Consider the following 21,674-nt stretch of genomic DNA (forward strand, 5'->3'; position numbering starts at 1 on the left):
CAACAAGGTGATTCCGTTCACATAGCATTCATATGTTTTAAGTGTAGTGGGTTGTCTGAAAAAAAGAAAAGTTATGAATCTAACCATGAATTGATTTTCCATGCAAAGAGACCAATGCTGAAGCAAGAGGACTAGTTCTTAGAATGAACTCTTCCATTAGTAATTGTAGGACCAAGACAAAGACTTCTAGCTGTTTCTTTATCTCTAAACCAAGGTAGATCAGTTTAGATGAGTGGTTCTCAGATTTTATCCTGCATCAGTATCACCTGAAGAAACTTCGTGCTTGAGAGTTTTGCATTTCTATCAGGTCTGCAGATGTTGTTGATGCTTCTGGTGCAAGAACCACATGTGAATTGTTGACTTGGTCTTTCTAAGGTATTTTTTCAATCTTCAATATGATTTGCTGATGTATTAATGTCATTATGCACAACCAGTGCAAAGTTTCAGTAGGTTAAATATTTTCTGAGATCTCTGGAAAAGGCCTTTGCTTTTCAGCAATTTCTAATCTACTTTAGATTCATTTGAGTGACTCAAATTTAGGTGACTCAAGTCACCTAAATCACTCTAGTTGTTTTCTATTGTTTATGCTGTTCATTAAAGAACATACTTTGTCATTATCGTGTCTGTCACATTCCCTTACCTATAACCAAATCCTGCCAGTAAATTAAGGCTCTTCCTCCTTTTTCATTCCCTGTTCTCAGTAAAGATAGAGCTTATCTCTCACTGTCTATCTTTGAAGCCCAATTTTATTCCATTCTTTTTGTCTGCTGTAGGTAACAAAAATGGTTTATGAATCAATCACATTTTTATATAGTTTTAGGCTTTTGTAATTGTACATAGAGTTCCAAGGATTTCTTTCTCATCAGTTTTGTAATTTCTAAAATTCTGTGCCTCAGATAACCCATTTTTTATTGATTGCCAGATACCCAGAGGGGTTATGAGTGTTCTTCAAAAATAATGTTGATTTTATTATATAGAAAAGGATGTCCATTTTCCTTCTTTTTGACCGAGATTTCAGATTTCAGTTCTTGTTAACTTCAGACCTCTGAATATTCTAGATAACAACTTTTTGTCTTACAGTTTTATCAAGAAAGATTCTTAAGGTATGACAGTGTCCTTCCCTGATGTATGACATGATTTTTATTAACTATGTCACTGAGTATGTTAGTTGATATTCTGCAAATAACTAATTGAATGTGTGTGCACACTGGTGTGTGTGCACCTATTTTTCAGCAGTGCTGAGATATCTAGCTTTATTGTGGTGCTAGGATTTCTTCTAAAGTTTTCCACTAATATCTTAAATTATATAATAACTAGGTATATCCATACTCTTTAATCTTTGGAGTCAAAGATATCACTGTTGTTGCCCATTTAAATGTAAAATAAAATGGGAAAAAATTCATGGAGTTATTTATCCCTGCATTGAACTAAGTACACAGATTAGTTACACTAATTGTATAAAAATCTCTCTCTACCCTGATCTGAACCTATTTTTTCAAGAGGAAATGGTACCTTTGAAATTACTTAATTCTTAAGCCAATATGATGAAAATAAAGAGTTCTCTTTTTACATGTGGTCTTAACAAAATAATTACTTATTAATATGTTTGCGTCTGTGAGGTGAGGGCTCAAATTTAGCATCCAGTTGAACTTTGCCTTGATGTAGACTGATCTGTTACACTACCTGTGGAATGGCATTTAATTACTTGGTTCACTTAAAGCTTGCTTTTCCCTTTCATGTAAGTTCATAACATTGACAGATTTCGTATGTTAATTTTGTATGTATTTTTTTAATGTGATAGTGCACATAGGTTGCTCTGCTCATTTTATTTAATTGAGTTCCATGAGTATAGATGAGAGTTCTTGAGAGTCAGTGAAGTTTGGTGAGAAACAGACGCTCTGTGTTAGTTTGAAAGCATTTTTTTTTTTTCAGATATAGTTGTGCAAGTGAAGTGATCTGCTATGTGTGAGATTGGACTGTTGGTGCTAAAATTTAAAAGGTTCTGCCTGTGGATTGTAAGAAGACAAATGGCACATCTCTAGAAGCAAGGAAAAATAGTACTGTAATTCAGTGTCATGTTGATAGAAATAGCAACCTTAACCAGTCATCTTTTATTTTTGGCTCCGACAACTAACCATAAAATATAACCCAGATGGTGGAGCTATGATAGTAAAGATACAGAGATGACATTTTGCTGATGAATTTGCTGCCCTTTGCTTCTCCACTTTCATTTTATACTAAATCTTCTATGATGTAAGTTGCTTGCTTATGTATTTAAGGACAGACCCATAGGATTAAAAATGTGATGAATGGCATTTTTAGATCATGGATTATTTCATTTAACTTTGTTTAATTTTCCTCATCGCTTTTTTGACTTTTTCTCTTTTGCTAAATTCTTACTCTAACATAAATTAGGCAGGCTGTGCCATGAACAAGTGGGTCCTATTTCAATTTATTTCTGAATACATATTTAAAGACATATTATAATATTATGCCAAGTCTGTCTGCTTATCTTAGAACTGGGGATTCTAAAGAATGAAGGGAGTTGGACACATTATACTGTGGTTTCTAGTCTCAGTCGGCTTTACCATAGTAGACCCCAAATTGAGATGAAAAGGGTTTTAGGTAAGGGTAGCTTAGTGATGTTGGTGTAGTATTCTTCAAAACTTTTTTTTTTTTTTTTGCATTAGAGATTGGGAATGGGTAAGGTAGTGGGTGTGTAGCTGTGGTTTAGAGTTTAGAGTTACCTCATGGTTTGCAGCATCCATGCCACTTGAAGTTTACCTGTCGCCTGGTTTCTCAAAGGCTGGGGTCTTAAAACAGTGCCTGTATTGAATCAGTCCTTGGAGCATGACAGGAAAGGGAGGAAAGGGTGAATATTTATGGAGAATCTCGTAAATACATAGAATCTCTTTGAATCCTCACAGTGACCCCATGAGGTCAGCACAGGATTTGAGTTGAGGTCCGTGACTCTGAGTTCAGGCTCTGCCCGACACTAGTGTGCCCTTATCTCTGTGGTGTGTGTGTTTTCATTTTCATAAGAGACATATCAAAACCTTATTGAGCAGCAGATGAATGGATAAGGAAGCTGTGGTACATATACACCATGGAATATTACTCAGCCATTAAAAAGAATTCATTTGAATCAGTTCTAATGAGATGGATGAAACTGGAGCCCATTATACAGAGTGAAGTAAGCCAGAAAGATAAAGACCATTACAGTATACTAACACATATATATGGAATTTAGAAAGATGGTAATGCTAACCCTATATGCAAAACAGAAAAAGAGACACAGATGTACAGAACAGACTTGTGGACTCTGTGGGAGAAGGCGAGGGTGGGATGTTTCAAGAGAACAGCATCGAAACATGTATATTATCTAGGGTGAAACAGATCACCAGCCCAGGCTGGATGCATGAGACAAGTGCTTGGACCTGGTGCACTGGGAAGACCCAGAGGGATCGGGTGGAGAGGGAGGTGGGAGGGGGGACCGGGATGGGGAATACATGTAAATCCATGGCTGATTCATGTCAGTGTATGACAAAAACCACTACAATATTGTAAAGTAATTAGCCTCCAACTAATAAAAATAAATGGGAAAAAACAAAACAAAACAAAACAAAAAAAACCCAACAACAACAACAAAAAAACCTTATTGAGAAAGCAATATACGCCTTCCTCCTCCCCAAATGCATCTTAATAATATAGAGAACATGCAGCTAACACAAAAATTCCCCTTGCATTTATTTTGTAAATATTATTTATTCTTGATTCAAGTTTTAAGTTTATCTATTTTCAGAGATGAAGTTTGTCTGGATCATGCATTTTTTTATGTGTATGAATCTACATCAATATCATTCCAATTAAAAAGACCTGCGACAGTTTCTTACAAGTATACGTTTAAGGAGTGATAATTAATTGAAATAACTAATGGACTATTATTATGAGCTTAAACATTCTGGCTTGAGCTCTAAAAATTAGGTCCTTTACTTAGATCTTTGAGATACTTTTGGTGATTACATTAGCGATAAGCCAACTCCTTGGGCTAATTTGAAGCATAGGAATATACTTTGCTTGCATATTCATTTTAGTGTGGAGACTTCTCAGACAGCCTTTGGCCTTTTATTTTATAGAGTCTTCTGTGGAGTGAAATCTTTTAGGTTTTATTTTCTCTTTTTGATCTGTGGTCCTGGAGTTTTACTATTGCTTGGACACTGGCATGTACTTTGATGGATGTTCTGTTCTTTATCAGGCAAATACAATACCACCCTGGAAAGGGTTGCATTTGGATGGATGTTGTTGTTTTTTTGGCGCAAGTGCAGTCTTATTATACCTACTGTTGTCTTCCATGTTAGATAATGTTGCAGTTCCTCTCATTACTTAGGCAATTTAAATCCCAGGGTTTTTTTGGTAACATTGACATTTTATTCAAGAATACTTGGCTACACTATACACAGAATTTGCTTTCAAAAATATACTTAAGTCACTATTATATTGTTATAATTGTGTGTGGTTAGGTAGGGTTATGTGCATGCACGTTTACATGGGTGAGTGTGAGTGTGTGTGTGTGTGAGTGTGTGTCTGTTGCATGTTTGTCCTTGTAGCTATACAAAAGCCCTGCATTTATTCAGGTAATAGTGTAGGCTTTAGAATCTCTGGAACCCTCATTACTCTCTTTAGAAAATGAATTCCTAATGTTCAGTCTTGACAAGACTGAGAAGCAGGCCATATTTAATATCAGGACATCTTAAGGAAAATGACTGATTTTGAGTTTTTGTATACCTTTAAGTCATGAAGGTGCTATAAGGATACCTAAAATATGAAATGTGAAAGGGTCTTAGATGAAGAATCAATCGCAAAAGAATTGAACATGACTTAGCGAATAAACAACAACATATCTCTAAGTACCTTCCATATTTAGTAGGCATTATTGTTGCTGCTGCTGCTAAATCGCTTCAGTCATGTCCAACTCTGTGCAACCCCTTAGACGGCAGCCCGCCAGGCTCTGCCATCCCTGGGATTCTCCAGGCAAGAACACTGGAGTGGGTTGCCATTTCTTTTTCTAATGTATGAAAGTAAAAAGTAAGAGTGAAGCCGCTCAGTCATGTCCGACTCTTTGTGACCCCATGGACTGCAGCCTACCAGGCTTCTACATCCATGGGATTTTCCAGGCAAGAGTACTGGAGTGGGGTGCCATTGCCTTCTCTAGGCATTATTGTTAGAATCCTCTAATTACTCTCTCAAGCAGCTTTAAAGCCAGAGAATATACCTGTATATCTTTTGCTTAGATATTTTATCTAGATCTTTTGCAGTTGCAGGTATTATCTTTTTCAGGCATTACATAAACAAGTAAGCAACCAATGTAAGGACTGTTAAGAATGCATTCGTTTCAGAAAGCCTCCAGGCCTTTACTAAAGACATTCTCACATGTTAGACTCTTAGAAACCAACTATTACATGACTCAATAGGCACGCCAGCCTGGCCTGCAGGGGTCTAACAGGGTGACACTCCTATTCTATGATACTTTCAACAAAACTTTATTTGGAGAGTAGAAGCCCAACCTGACAGTGCCTGTGAATAGAGCTGTTGTGGGTGACAGCGACTGCCCATTGTACGCTGGACTTCTGTTATCACCTGCCAGTTACATGCATGTTAGTTTTTAAGTATGAACAGAAATGGAATATTTTTACATTTGAAAAGAAACTGGATTCTATATTTTGAAGTTTCCACATAGTTATTTGGTTTATTCAGTATAAGATCTTCTGGGGCCTGTAAGCAGAAATTTATTCCTCACAGCATTATTTAACTATTCAAGGGAAGTAATTATGTTTTCATGGTTTCTAAATTAGCTTGGGAAAATTATCTGGAACTTTCTCAAGGGAGAATCATTTTATTATGTCAACAAAATTTTATGAGTTAGGTAAAACTGAATTAAATACCTTACCCCCATAATTCCCCTGAAGGCAAAACTTATTAACTAGAATAATCTAATACATGGTTGTTTTCTGTAACATGTTAGAACTCTTTCTAGGTCCCAATTTTCAGCAGGATTCTTGTGTTTCACTGATGCTGTGGGGAATAACCAAGTCACTGCCCTCAATGAGCTTATGTTTTAGTAGTGAAGATAAACCTTGAAAATTTATTTAGACAATTAATTATGTTATAATAATCATGCTGTGTTGTAGCTCTACACTTAGGATGTGTGTGTGCTCAGTCGCTTCAGTTGTGTCCATCTCTTTGCGACCCTGTGGACTGTAGCCCACCAGACTCGTCTGTCCATGGGGTTCTCTAGGCAAGAACACTGGAGTGGGTTGCCATGCCCTCCTCCAGGGGATCTCCCAGACCCAGGGATCAAACCCACGTCTTGTGCATCTCCCACGTTGCCGATGTGTTCTTTACCCACTGAGCCACATTGGAAGCCTGCACTGAGGATACGTCTTTGCAAACAGTCTCTAAAGGGCAGATACTAATATCCTGCAGCTTAGAATCAGGTTAATGGGTAGGAAATACCGTTGTCCCTTTGAATTCTTTCCTCTCAACCATGACATCAACCTCCTGAGTGAAGTCACTTTCTTCTATCCATCCTGAACTGTAATACTGGTGTCAGACTTCCTTTCTTCACTTCCAGGGCCCACCATTGTCCTGATGGCTTCAGGATCATTGAGGGAAGCCCCTTGGGAATTCCTTCATCTCTTCATCTATAAAAATCACCTTCCATATTTTACCCATCTGTAAAAAGCACTTAACCTTGTTTTAATTCGCTGCTTGTTAAACACATCTTGTAATATCTCACAAGTCATATAAGCATCTCACTTTCTGACCATAATATAAATTCATTTCTTTCTACTTGATTAATTTTACCAAGGTCATCCATCAGCCTCATGGGGAGCGACTTGTCCATCAAACCATCTGTCTTTTGCTAATTCATCAACTTGTTTATTATATCAAAATTTGATTTTTTAATAATCTTTTTGTCACATTTTCTATTTCCATAAACTCCTGGATTCTTTTTTTTTTTTTCTGTCTACTTTTTATGGGCTTAAGATCAAGCAAATTCTATTTTCAGTACAACCATGGTAGAACCATGGTATTTTCATGCTCCATGGTAGATCAGGATCAGTAGAAATTCTCAGTCACCAACTTCAAATGGGCCCACAATACACCTGGAGATCCTATCACATTTTTTGTTTCGATTCACTTTCTCCTCTCCTCTCCATTCTGCTCCATTTGATTCTCTCAAAAATCTCCAACCACTCCTCCTACCCTCCTACTCTCCTGTCCGTCCCTTGTAGCTGAGAAAACCGAGGCCATGAAATAGAAACTCCCCTATCTACCAGTTCTACAGATTTACTTGTATTGTTTTTCATCCCTCCTTCTTTCCTCATGTTATAAATAAAGTAGAGTGCCTCTGGTGACCTGGAATTTGGATCCTGTGCAATCCTATCTCATACTAACAGTTATTTCTCTCATGTATGCTCAGACTTACCCTATCAAGTTGAATTATCCTCATCAACTTCTAAATAGCTAAGTGTTTTCTGTCCTAAAAATGATAATAAAAAGTTGAACACTTCCCTTGACCCCACATCTTCTTCCATCCTTGATTAGATTTCTCCAGCAATTCAGGGAAACTACCTGTAAGAGAATTTTAGACATCTCCACTCCCCTGCTCTGTTCATCATTGTCCAATAGGTTTCCCTTGTCCCATATCTGTTACTTCATACAGATGGTTCTTCCTTTGATCACTCTTAATCTCAACATTACCTGTAAGAAGTGGTTTTGTTCCAGTTTCATTGAGATATGATTGACGTGTAACATTATGTAAGCTTAAGAGGTACAGTGTTTTGACTTGATACAAGGATGCATTGCAGAGTGATTACCTCTACAGTATTAGCTAACACTAGCATGTCACATAATTTCCATTTCTTTTTTGTGGTAGGAATGTTTAAGATATACTCTCTTAGCAACTTTCAAATATGTGGTACAGCAGCATTAAGTATAATCATCATGCTATACCTTACCTGCCTCCTGTATGCAGGTCAAGAAGCAACAATTAGAACCAGACATGGAACAATGGACTGGTTCAAAATTGGGAAAGGAGTACATCGAGGCTGCATTGCATATTGTCACCCTGCTTATTTAACTTATATGAAGAGTACATCATGTGAAATGCCAGGCTGGATGAAGCACAAGCTAGAATCAAGACTGCTGGGGGAGATATCAATAACCTTAGATATGCAGATGACACCACCCTTATGGCAGAAAGCAAAGAGGAACTAAAGATCCTCTTGATGAAAGTGAAAGAGGAGAGTGAAAAAGCTGGCTTAAAGCTCAACATTCAGAAAACTAAGATCATGGCATCTAGTCCTATCAATTCATGGCAAATAGATGGGGAAACAGTGGAAACAGTAGCTGACTTTATTTTCTTGGGCTCCAAAATCACTGCAGATGGTGACTGCAACCATGAAATTAAAAGTTGCTTGTTCCTTGGAAGAAAAGCTATGACCAACTTAAATAGCATATTAATAAGCAATGACATTACTTTGCCAACAAATGTCCATATAGTCAAGGCTATGGTTTTTCCAGTGGTCATGTATGGATGTAAGAGTTGGACCATAAAGAAGATTGAGTGCCAAAGAATTGATGTTTTTGAACTATGGTGTTGGAGAAGACTCTTGAGAGTCCCTTGGACTGCAAGCAGATCAAGCCAGTCAGTCCTGAATGAAATCAACCCTGAATATTCGTTGGAAGGATTAATGCTTAAGCTGAAACTCCAATACTTTGGCCACCTGAAGGGAAGAGCTGACTCATTAGAAAAGACCCTGATGCTGGGAACCATTGAAGGCAGTAGTAGAAGGGGATGACACAGGAAGAGATGGTTGTATGGCATGATCGACTGCATGCACAATAGTTTGAGCAAGCTCCGGGAGATGGTGAAGGACAGGGAAGCCTGGTGTGCTGCAGTCCATGGGGTTGCAAAGAGTCAGACATGACTGAGCGACTGAACAACAAACGTTCTATACATTAGATCCTCAGAGTTTATTCATCTTGTAAGTGGATATTTGTGTTCTTTGGTGAGACATGATTTATATGTGAAATCTTGAAAAACGAAAGATAGAAACAGAGACTCGAATAGTGGACATCAGAGTCCTGTGTTTGGGTGAAGTGGGAACATGTTGGTCATAGTGTACAAGCTTCTAGTTGTAAAATATACATGAAGGTATTTTTAATCTCTGTCTTAGTGTTTGATCAGCATTTGGTCCTGACATCTCCCCTTCAAATATTGTCTTATTGGCTTTTGTGATACCATTTCCCTTATATTTTTACGCATTTTATTTTTTCCCCTTCCCCAATTTCCTCTTTCATTTTTGCAGGCTTATCTTCCTTTGTCCTATCAGGGTGAAATATATGGCAAAAATGGAGAAGGTAGCCTGGAATGGATCCTTGAGAGTCCAATGCTTAGGCTTCACATGAGAGAAAGAGAAGTCAATTATATTTACTTTTTGTTCATATATTTCATACATTATATGTATGTATATGCTGTGTTTATCGCTCAGTCATGTCTGACTCTTTGCGACCCCATGGACTGTAGTCTGCCAGAACCCCCGTCCATGGAATTCTCCTGGCAAGAGCACTGAAGTGGGTTGCCGTGCCCTTCTCCAGGTTACCTGCCAACCCAGGGACCCAACCCAGGTCTCCCGCATTGCAGGAGGGTCCTTTACTGTGTGAGCCGCCGTCTGTGTATAATTTGTTGTTGTTTCTCAGCTAGCATTTGTGAACGTCTGCTAGGTGCCAGATACTGTGAATAAGCTTTGTGGACATAAAGTTGAGTCAAGCACAGCTTCTGACTTTGAGGCCTCACATTGTCATCAGAGATGTGGATGTATATGGTTTACTAGCATTGATACGGATAGACCTGAAGCCTTGGTCATCTTAACATTTTTTAAAATGACTGTTTTATTCATTATCCAAATTTGGTCAGGGACATATAGAAATCAACCTATTTCTCTTTCTTCAGGTTTTGATTTTGGTACATTTATTCTTTAAAGGCGAGTGGGTAATTTACTTTAAACTTTACATTAACTATAATCAATGCTTAAAAATTCAAATCACAGAAAACATATTTGAGAAGGTTTATGGGAATACAATACTAGTTTATTCTAAGGGTTTTTTTTTTTTTTTCTCCCATATACATGGCAGGGAGTTCAGTTTTTTGAAAAGAGAGGATAGAATGAGAAGAAATATCATTTTAGTACATCTATCCTTTACAGGTGTTTTTTTCCCTGCATGGCAGTGGTGTCCCTTAACCTAGAACACTGACCCTGTGCCAGGAGCTGTTGCTAAATGGTTCAGGCATGTTAGCTCATTTAATACCCCTTTAATCCTGAGGTGGATAGTCACAGTTTTGTTTCAAAGGAACAGAAACGTAGGTTTAGATTGTATACCAGTTGAAGTTAGAGTAACTTTACATATATTTTTCCATAAGGTAAAGTTAATACTTAAAGAATATGAACTAAATGTGTATCCCACTTTGGAGCGTACACTTTAAAAAAATTGGAGTATAACTGCTTTTCAGTGTTGTGTTGGTTTCTGCTGTAAAATGAACTGACTCAGCTGTATGCACACACATATCCTCTCCTCTTACCTCCCCATCCCCCCTCTCCAGGTCATCACAGAGCACCAGGCTGAGCTCCCTGGGCTATAGAGCAGCTTTCCTCTAGCTATCTGTTTTATACATGACAGTGTGTTAACCATCTCCTTGCCCCTGTGCCCACGTGTATGTTCCCTACATCTGCGTTTCTCTTCCTGTCATGTGGAGAGAAGCTGAATGTCCATCAGCAGATCAGTGGATAAAGATGTGCTACCTGTAGATAATATTACTCAGCCATAAAAATAAATGAAATTGGGTCATTTATAGAGATGTGGATGGACCTGGAGTCTATCAAACAGGGTGAAGTAAGTCAGAAGGAAAGTGAAAGTGTTAGCCACTCAGTTATGTTCAACTCTTGCGATCCTATGGACTGTAGCTCACCAGGCTTCTCTGACTATAGGATTCTAGAGGCATGAATACTGGAGTGGGTTGCCATTCCCTTCTCCAGGAGATCTTCCCAACCCAGGGATCAAGTCTGGGTCTCCTGCATCGCAGGGAGATACTTTACTGTCTGAGTCACCCTGGGAAACCCAAGTCAGAAAGAGAATAGCAAAGACCATATATTAATGCAAATGTGGAATCTAGAAGAATGGTACAGTTTAACACTGTGCTATATTGAAAGAAAGTTAAATTCAAGTTAGGGTTAGATTTCTTGAATCCATAATACCTTGTCTTACATGGCATTTTGTATATCATTTAATCATTTATATATATATATATATATATATATATATATATATATAATTTTATCATTTCACATAAACTGTTCAATAGTTACGAGAAACTTCGATATGGACAAGGCCAGCATTGCCCATCTGAGGCTGTGAAGACACAGTTAAATAAATGGCATGGGTTCCAGTGATAGCAGACCAACAGCTAGAGCCCAGGCTCCTTACTTGGAGTTCAGCTTCCCCTTACATGCGGTATTTCTTCTGCATCAATTGTTTGCCAAAGGATAACGTCATTCTTGTTCTTTCACCTTCTCCCCTCCTTTAATTCGACTTTACTTCACTTATTTAGCTAATAATCCAAGAATGTTGCTAGAGCAGCAGCATTTTGATTAGAATCCCCCTCAGTATTCCAGCTGATGGAATGGAGTGGGGACAGTGTGAACAGCGGAGCCCTGGCATCCTGTTCTCAGGCTGGGCTCCTGGGTGGGTTCATGTTGACACAGCATGTGGCTTCCCTTGCTCCCTTCTCCTGGGACACCCTCGTTGGCTATTTGACACCAAGTATTACCTCTGACCTGGACATTAGCCCGAGCAAGTTCTGCGTAATTAAGCTACTGAGATTGGTTTTCCCTGAGTGGACAGGAGAGCCTTACAAGGTAGAAGCTCTGCTGAAGTGATAAAGCTGATTAGATCCTTAGCAATAAAGGAATCTGATCTTAGAAATTTCCTCTTCGTCTCGTTAATGAGGCAGAGACAACACTTAGCGGGGGAAATGAGGTCACTGAAAAGAGAAACATTTTTTTTTTTTTTCTTTACTAAAGAACCAATTCTTTCACTCCATTTTAAATCAAGGCCTAAATTTATTGTCCAGAATAAAGCCCAATTTAAATGAACAAATAAGACTTTTCCTCAGGGATGTGGTAAAACATGTTTAAACTTATCACCTACATGAAGCAAAGTAAGTAAAACAATTCAAGAAAGTAAAACTAAGATAAGCCTAGAATTGGCATAATTTAATTAATGCTAATTGTAACAAAACTGAAATAATGAACTGATTATTCAGCTGCATAGTCTATTCATAACACTGTATTTTTTTCCAAAAATAATTTTCTCATTTTTTTCTGTCTGTGCCTTCCCTCCTTCCCTTTCCTTGAACTACCATTCAACCATTCAAGCAAATAAAGCTTGTTTTCCTGGGATACACTTATGCAAATGTTATTTATTAACAATGTTTATCATCTTACCTTTTCATTTATATAGTACTTTTACAGATGCTACTATTTAAGCTTCATGGAACTTTATAAAGAAAGCTGCATTATCTCCAAATGAGCTGCTAAGTCACTTCAGTCATGTCCCACTCTGTGTGATCCCATAGACGGCAGCCGACCAGGCTCCCCCGTCCCTGGGATTCTGCAGGCAAGAACACTGGAGTGGGTTGCCATTTCCTTCTCCAATGTGTGAAAGTGAAAAGTGAAAGTGAAGTTGCTCAGTTGTGTCTGACTCTTAGCCACCCCATGGACCGCAGCCCACCAGGCTCCTCCATCCATGGGATTTTCCAGGCAAGAATAATGAGACTTGGCTCTAAAAGGTTATGTGATTTGCTCAGTGATTTGTATACAGGAAAAGTGGGTGTCAAAAACAAAATTTCTCATACCTGAGAATGTGACCTGTACCACAATTGCTTCAAATTATACTTTATTTAAAGTTTCTGATTTTCTCTTCTGTTTCTTGCTAAGTCTTTGTTCCACTATTTAGAAAATGACATAACAGTTGTATCAAAACCTTCACAGGAAATGCAAATTGGGTATACACACACTCACACATGCACTCACATGTATTTCTGTCTTTATCGATTAGCCCTCTTTTCATCATGAAGCAGTTGTCTTCCCACAGAAATCTCTTTTACTTCACAACTTCAGCTTATTCCAGGGACATTAATAGTCATAAAGTGCAGACCTGAAGGAGAAGAGAATTAGCATAGGAGCCAGTTCATGGTGGGAGTGACTGAAGAGGGGGCGGGTCATCATGTAGCCTGCCGTGTCCCCGTCACTGGCTTTGGGGTGGATATTGGGATGGTATGAAAATGGAAAGGGTGTCATGCTCATTATACTTCTATTTAGTCAGTATAATACCTGATTAGTTTGCTATTTATTTTTTTATTTTTATTTTTTTTTCCATTTACTTTTATTAGTTGGAGGCTAATTACTTTACAACATTGCAGTGGTTTTTGTCATACATTGAAATGAATTTACATGTATTCCCCATCCCGGTCCCCCCTCCCACCTCCCTCTCCACCCCATCCCTCTGGGTCTTCCCAGTGCACCAGGCCCGAGCACTTGTCTCATGCATCCAACCTGGGCTGGTGATCTGTTTCACCCTAGATATACATGTTTCGATGCTGTTCTCTTGAAACATCCCACCCTCGCCTTCTCCCACAGAGTCCAAAAGTCTGTTCTATACATCTGAGTCTCTTTTTCTTTTTTTGCATATAGGGTTATTGTTACCATCTTTCTAAATTCCATATATATGTGTTAGTATACTGTAATGGTCTTTATCTTTCTGGCTTACTTCACTCTGTATAATGAGCTCCAGTTTCATCCATCTCATTAGAACTGATTCAAATGAATTCTTTTTAATGGCTGAGTAATATTCCATGGTGTATATGTACCACAGCTCTCTCATCCATTCGTCTGCTGATGGGCATCTAGGTTGCTTCCATGCCCTGGCTATTATAAACAGTGCTGCGATGAACATTGGGGTGCACGTGTCTCTTTCGGATCTGGTTTCCTCAGTATGTATGCCTAGAAGTGGTATTGCTGGGTCATATGGCAGATCTATTTCCAGCTTTTTAAGGAATCTCCACACTGTTTTTCATAGTGGCTGTACTAATTTGCATTCCCACCAACAGTGTAAGAGGGTTCCATTTTCTCCACACCCTCTCCAGCACTTATTGCTTGTAGACTTTTGGATAGCAGTCATCCTGACTGGTGTGTAGTGGTACCTCATTGTGGTTTTGATTTGCATTTCTCAGTGCAGCCACTTAACTTTTCTTTAATCTGAGGATAAAAGTAATAACTACCTGGTGTGATTTTAATTAAGAAATAATATTTGTGTGTGTGCAGAGAGAGAGGTAAGGAGAGAGGAGGGAAACAAAAGTAGATGTGAGCCTGAATGAACATGCTCAGTTAGAATAGTCTCTTGAGTATAGTAAGTGCTCAATAAAAATTCCCCTCCACTTCAGTAACACTAGCTGTGTCAAATATTACCAGAAGACTCCTAATGGCTAACTTTAATTGATTCTTTTTTAGTTTTCCTTGAGCTCTCTCCTGCATTTCATGCTTTTTGCCGTGACCTGTGCTTGCATGCTAAGTCTCTTCAGTCTTGTCCGACTCTTTGTGACACTATTGACTGTAGCCAGCCAGCCTCCCCTGTTCATGGGGTTCTCCAGGCAAGAATACTGGGGTGAGTTGCGTGCCCTTCTCCTGGGAATTTTCCCTATTCAGGCATTGAACCAACATCTCTTAAGTCTCTTGCAGTGGCAGAAGGAATTCTTTCCCACTAGTGCCACGTGGGAAGCCTACATCTGTTTTATTCAGACTCTCAAATTTCTAGTTTATTGTTCTCTTTTTGCACTGTTACTGCAAGCTTCCATATTTTCACTTTCTACCATAGAGGTCCTAAGTCTGTCCTAGAACCACAGCCTGATTGCAGAATTGGCAAATATTCCCATGAGAAACGAGAATCCTGGGATCACATTGAAGAGACCCTGTACTTCAAAATTTGTGCCCCTTTAGATGCCGTTGTCTATGCAGATGTTTTAAAATTATAGTTATTATAATTTATTTGGCCTTTTCTAATCCTTTTGGTGGGAGTGTTGACCTGCCCGTAAGCTCCGGATCCTTCTCTTCCTTCCTTGACCGTTAAGTCTGAACTGTCCATTGCTGACCTTACTTCTGCTGGCTGTCGTCTTGCCTTCCATTGCAGTGGTTTATTCCTCTTTATCTTCCTATGCCATATTACTCACCTTTAACTTTCAGATCTATAGCTTACTCACTACCGTGATGATGACTTTCAAATCTATAGCTTTATTCTAAACCTGTTTCTTCATCCTGAGATATATCTGTTTGGTTATCTCCTAAGCATTTACCCCATATGTATTTTAGGCTTAGCGAATCTATTCTGTCTGAAATGTACTTAGTTATCTTCTTCCTCAAATCTGTACCTTTTTCTGTATAACGTGTTCTAGCTGGGAATCCTGATAATGTTGGGATATGGGGCAGGCTGCCCAATTATGATTAATGATGCTTAATGATATACTGATTATTTTGAATTGAAGTTACTTAGCAATGGCCAACGCAAGAGGGGTACTCTGACTGTCCTTTCCATCTCTCTGAAAGCAGAAACTAAGTTTCTCATGTGAAAGCTGTACCTTCTGCCTCTGGGGGTAGAAAGACACCCTTAACACCGGAGGTCGAGAATTTGAAGCTGAAAAACCTGTGTGAACAAACATGTTACTTCTCTAATTTACTGCTCTGGGTCCAAACTCCGTTTAGGTTCTTCACTAACTGAGCACAAAGTTTCATTGCCCACTTCCCCACGGATTTATTGTTTCTTTGTCTAGAAAGCATAAAAGCTCCCTGCTTCAGCCATTTCTTAGGTCCCATTTCTATGAGGTCTCTCTGTACAGGATTAAAATTTGATCTTTTTCTCGTTAATCGGTCTTGTGCCAATTTTATTATTAGTCCAGACACAAGACTCAAGAAGGATAGAGAGGAAAATTTCCTCCTTCCTGGCAATAGACAATATAGTGCAGTACAGTCCCTAGGGACCCAAGCCAGAAATCAGAATTGTCCTATTATTTCTCTACAACTAATGAATCAATATTTTCTATTTTTTAATATGTCCTTAGCATTATTTCTTTATCTTTTCTTTTTCATCTCATCTTTCTATTTTCACTGCTACTAGAATCTTTTGGTTTCTAGTCTTTTCTTGGGGCCATTCTTCACCTTTGAAGCCATTATATTTCTAGTAGGCCAATTTGATTGTATTTTATTCCTATTTTAAACATCAATTTCCAATGTGTTTCCTAAAATATTTTGCAAAATACTTCTATAATGACCCATGTATCTCCATAAATAAAGGAGCCCATCATAAAATAAAATATTTAAACTTGGCATGCTAAATCTACTTTCTCTTGAAAAGTAGCAGCACACGTTATTAAGGTTAAGGGAAAGTCTATTAAGTAAGTTCTACTGTTGACTATAACAAAGTTCTATAACATGAGTTTATATTTGAACACTGATTTTTAAAAATATATTTATTAAAATGTTTGTTAATACATACATATATTTATTTTAAAATTGATTAACCATTTACAGGATATACTCCTAGTTTTCACTTCCTTGGTATTCAAAATCTTCCATGCCTAGTTCTCTGATTTTATCTCCTCTGTCTTGAGTTTTAGTAGCCATACAGATTACATTCATTTGGTTTCTATTTTATGTGGTTGCTTTTACCTGGCATAATATCTATCTAATAACCGCTTTTCTTTGAAAATTCAGCTACTGCATTTAAAAGCTTAGATCAGTTGATGTCTTAGCCAGTTAGCATACTGCTTCAAATGTATGTGAAATAAATTAAAAAAATGGAAAAAGTCAGTAAGGGAAAATTTAGGGATAATGGATTTTTTATATCTGCCTATATATTGCCCATTCAGGAAATCAATGATATTTGCTTAAAAAATTTATTGAGAACTGCTGACCTCAATAATTTAATTGCTCTTCAAACAATATTTTGTTTTCCTGTACATGTTTTAAGAAATTGCTCACATTATAAGACACCATTTTAATTTTTATAGGAGAAAAATTAAATTTTAGTTTTCTTAGGTGTGTTACAGCTATTCTTCCTTCACTGTGAAAATACCTTAAAAATGATTGTTGTAAATGTTTTCTGTTTCTTCCTGACAGGTAATATTTGAAGCTGAAGTCTCAGGAGGGAGAAGTGGTTATATTGCCATTGATGACATCCAAGTCCTGAGTTATCCTTGTGGTAGGTTGTGATTAAGAATTGTATTTTTCCACCTCCTTTCAACACTTGTCTTATATTGGTATCACTTGGTCATTGCTGTCTCTTTTGTTGTTGTTATTTCTAGTTTTCTCTTCAGTCCAAAAAGATCACTGAGGTATTTCTAGAGTTTTTGAATCAAATGTTTTTCAGACTTGTGCACATGTTAAAAGATTCTTTTCATTGTTCAGTTAATGTTCAAAAGAAAACCACAGTCTCAAAATGGTGTCACTCATGCTAAAATTCCATGATACCAAACCTAAATTTATACCTGGTCTAATTTCAGTTTCAGCCTCTTCCAAAAACCTAAACTTAATTGGCTTGTCTTGATTTTATGGTCAAGCACCAGTAAGAGAATCTGTCCTGTGATCCTTCTCTATGCCCCAGAGGAAGAAGAGGTGATCTGAATCATAAAGCTCTTGCTGTTCCTTTTCGTCTTCAAAGAAGAAAAATAAATAGTAATTTCTTTTCTTTTTGTTAATAGCTCCCTGTCCCACCCTTCTTGTAAAAACTTTCTGTTTGTATAACCCCTTGGATCTGTCTTCCAGTTGATAGATGGAATGTTGCCTCATTCATGAATCTCCTAACAAAGCTGATTAGATCTTCAATTTATTTAGTTGATGTTATTTTTACAGAAGAAAATAAAAATCAAGGGACTCACTCCATCTTTTGACTTTATTAAATTGCCTAGGAATGCAAAGAATAACAAACCAGAATTCAGTGAAAAGAAGCTGTATTAACTTATGTGATCTAAGTTGAAACTTGGAGTGAAATGAATTAATTCATCTTATTCTTAATTTAGAACTAATCTTTTCATGTCATAGTAAATATCTGGCTAATTCACAATAAACAAGACAATAGAAAGCATACAAAACAAGAAACTGAATTTATTTGCACATCATTTGGTATGTCCCAAACATTAGTTGGTTTTCAGATGGTGTAACTAAATTTGTGTTTACATCACATACCCTGAAAGACATTTATTGCATGCATTCAGTAGAGCCAGGCATAAAGCAGTTCATACTTCAGCTATATCTCCCAACAGCAGCATTTTTTAGGGCCCATGAATCCTAGGTGATCTGTTCCGTAATCCTCCTGGTGGAAATTCTCAATAGTTTGTAAGCAGCGTGCGCAAAGGCTGCCATGCCAAGACTCATACTCCTGCTAACTGGTTGTCAAGCCCTGATGTGCAGCAGAATCGCCAGCAGCATGTGGCAGATCACAGGTTGCCAGGCTCCTCCTGGGTCTCAATGTTCTCAGGAGATTCTAACGCTGCTGGTCTTTGTTCCTAAGACAGGAGCACTGTTCTAGCTTCTGTTTAGTGCAAGCATTCCTTTTGTGAAGCACCTACTGAGATGAGGCCCGAGGGGAAGATGAAGCAGGCAAGAGTCAAATGATTGTGGTGTGGCCTAAGAAATACATGTAGTCAAATACATCTGGTGTAATCTAAGAAAAAGGGGGAAAAAATGATCTCACTCAAAGTTCAAGTTGGCTTACTAAACTCTTTCAGTCCATTCATATATGAGAACCATGTTTCCATCTATTGTTCATTTACATGCCTTTTGAAAGAAGATGTTAAGAAAGACTTTCACGAGTTAACCAAATTTTAAAAAAATATTTAAATTGAGCACAACAGTAGTTTCATTGTGATACGGTCCTCCATGCTCTCTCTTTACTCACTGAGGGTTAGCTTTTCTTGTTTATAGTTCCTTTCAGTTGAAAACATACATAGCTTTAGCTTTAAAAGGTAATTATCAGAGCATGCTTGTTTGACAGTCATGTAAGTCATGTATATTTTGATTGCAGTCGTTACTGTTTTGTTGGCCTAATATTTCTTTCGGATAACTTTCTTAGGACTATAAAGCAATAAGAAGTGGCTTTAACAACAGTTAAATTAATGCTCTGCTTGAGAGAAGGAAGAACAGTCCCTTGTTCTTTGAAGTACTAGAGGATTATGTAGTAGTTACTGAAATTTTTAATAAAGGGAAAGAAAGCTCTAACCGCTTCAAGTGTGATTTAATAGTTCAACGGCCATGTACACGTCCATGTTTGAGCCGTCATTCTGTTCCCATTATATCTTTCTATTAGGCCACGCTTTGCACCTGTTTAATCTCTTTTGATTGCTTTGATACGTAACTTTTATTGTCCCCTGTATGCAGCATGCTGCTGGGGGCCTCAAGCAGTAATTGTTGGATGCTCACTGTACGGGATTGCTCTGTCAATTACGGTGCAATACGCAGTAGAGATCCTGAGATAAAGAGAACTGACCCTGAGAGATGCAACGGTGTCTTTCAGCCCTGAGAAGACTTCCATATGACATTAGTCTTGGCCAAAGCTTTAAAAGGATTAACAACATTATTTTGTTCGGAAAAAATAACACAGCATGTTTTCTTCATGTGAAAGAAAATAATTTTTTCTTGCCTTCACAGATAAATCTCCTCATTTCCTCCGTTTGGGGGACGTAGAGGTCAATGCAGGGCAGAATGCTACTTTTCAATGTATTGCTACAGGGAGAGACGCTGTGCATAACAAGTTATGGCTGCAGGTAAGGCCACGTGGCAGCTGAGATAAAGAGTACACTTGATTTAAAAAAAAAATCACAAATTATTTTTCCTTGTATATGTGTGGTGGGCATGGGAGGATGGAGTGTAGTGAGTCTATGTGTGTGACAGGTTGTCTTTTCTGTAGGTTTAATTTAATTGACTGCAGATTCATTTCAGATAGTTCCATTTTTGGAATATGAATAACACTGTGTAATTAATAGGTGTTTGGGTTAGTTCCTTGTGAAACCTAATGATTCTCCAATGTTATGTCCAAACTGTAAAAACAATTTTTCTAGATTCATTCAAAAATGGAAAAAAATGAAAAATATCTCATTTAATATTTTGAAAGCTCCGCTTATAAGAGCGTAGTCCTTAAATAGGAACTGTCATACTGATAAATGTTTTCAAAAGTGTTTTAAGAAATCTTTGGAAATGTTTCTGGAAATGTGAATTGGAAGAGAGCCTATTAAATTATTTTCAGGATTTTTTTGTGTAGGGGTTAATCACAGACCTGAGGACAAGATGTTTGCTGTGCACATATTAAATTTGCAGTAAATGTGTATATAGTGAATTGCAGTTTAGCATACATGTTGGGGAAATGTAAATGGTGCATATAAAGAACTTTAAAAGAATCTGTGAGAAAACAGTGACTAAGAAATGTACCATGCCTTCAGAGAGTTATCTGTCAATCCTGGGGCAGAGGTTGGTGGGAGGGGCTAAGAGCAGCTCTAAAGTCTTGAGGCTGGACTCAGGACTGAGGACTGTTGATCTAAATATTTGAAGCTAGAATGTAAGTAATATCCTCTGAGTACCTTTATTATTGTTATTTAATTCTTGTTTGCATCAGAATGAGGAAAGGGATTTAATTAGAGCTTTAAATTCCTGAGAATGTCAGTAGAGACCAAAAAGGAAAATCATTAGCTTACTTTCTTGAACATAGACATCAGGCTTTATTTTATGATACCTTTAGGGAGGTAACATTAGTGTTGAGGGTCATCATTAGTGTTGAGGTAACATTAGTGTTGAGGGTTGCAGGAGGTTGGAGTAATGATTATAAGAAATGATTATTAAAATCATTCCTAGTATAATGCCTGGTATTGTACTGGGTGTTATAAATGTGTTTTTTCATTCAATTCCCACATCCACTCTAATGTTAATAATAGATATATTTCATATAAATCTAATTATCACTTTTGTCATTTATTTGATATGTGGGTATTAGGATAGCATCCTGAATATGTGTAAAGGAAATAAAGTCTCTCCTTTTTTTTTTAACCCTGTGATTATCCTAATTTCCCCCACAGATACTGAAGTATAAGATAATTCTTCCTGTAGAGTGTGCTGTATAATGTACAACCTGTTTTATTATCTAAACATCAAATCACAATCATTCTTACTTTCTCAGCCTAAATAGTGCTAAGAATGTGTTTAGATATATTTTCTAATTAATTTGCTAATTGTTTTTCATTTAGTTAGGAACATTGTTGGCATTTTATTTTAACTGTGGTCTGTATACTCTTGTCTTGGAGAACCAGACTCTGTAGTCTGCCCCTGGTCTTATGCTCCAGGATTTAATGTGACATTGAAATAAAAAAGGTTTTGTATACTTCAGTACCAGTTGCCTTGTTGCAACAAAGACTTTCTGGCCCTCCTGGTCTGAGTAGGTTTCAGTAAAAATACTTCTCATTTATTATTTTTTAGATTGACTCATTTCATTATAGTTTTAATAAATTTTCTTCTTGTCCT

The 21,674-nt window shown here is 37.5% G+C and overlaps 1 protein-coding gene across 10 annotated transcripts in view; it reads left to right on the top strand.

Annotated features, from left to right (window-relative positions):
* The window catches only part of PTPRK (protein tyrosine phosphatase receptor type K), a 594,471-nt gene that overhangs the window by 288,034 nt on the left and 284,763 nt on the right, over positions 1 to 21,674 (top strand). For all 10 annotated transcript variants that reach the window (XM_070461331.1, XM_070461333.1, XM_070461334.1 and 7 more), the window contains exons 4-5: positions 17,289 to 17,370; positions 19,815 to 19,930. In XM_070461331.1, coding sequence (XP_070317432.1) covers positions 17,289 to 17,370; positions 19,815 to 19,930 — 198 coding nt within the window. The remainder of the gene's footprint in view (positions 1 to 17,288; positions 17,371 to 19,814; positions 19,931 to 21,674) is intronic.

This window comes from Odocoileus virginianus, chromosome 34 (assembly GCF_023699985.2).
Source record: "Odocoileus virginianus isolate 20LAN1187 ecotype Illinois chromosome 34, Ovbor_1.2, whole genome shotgun sequence".
NCBI lineage: Eukaryota > Metazoa > Chordata > Mammalia > Artiodactyla > Cervidae > Odocoileus > Odocoileus virginianus.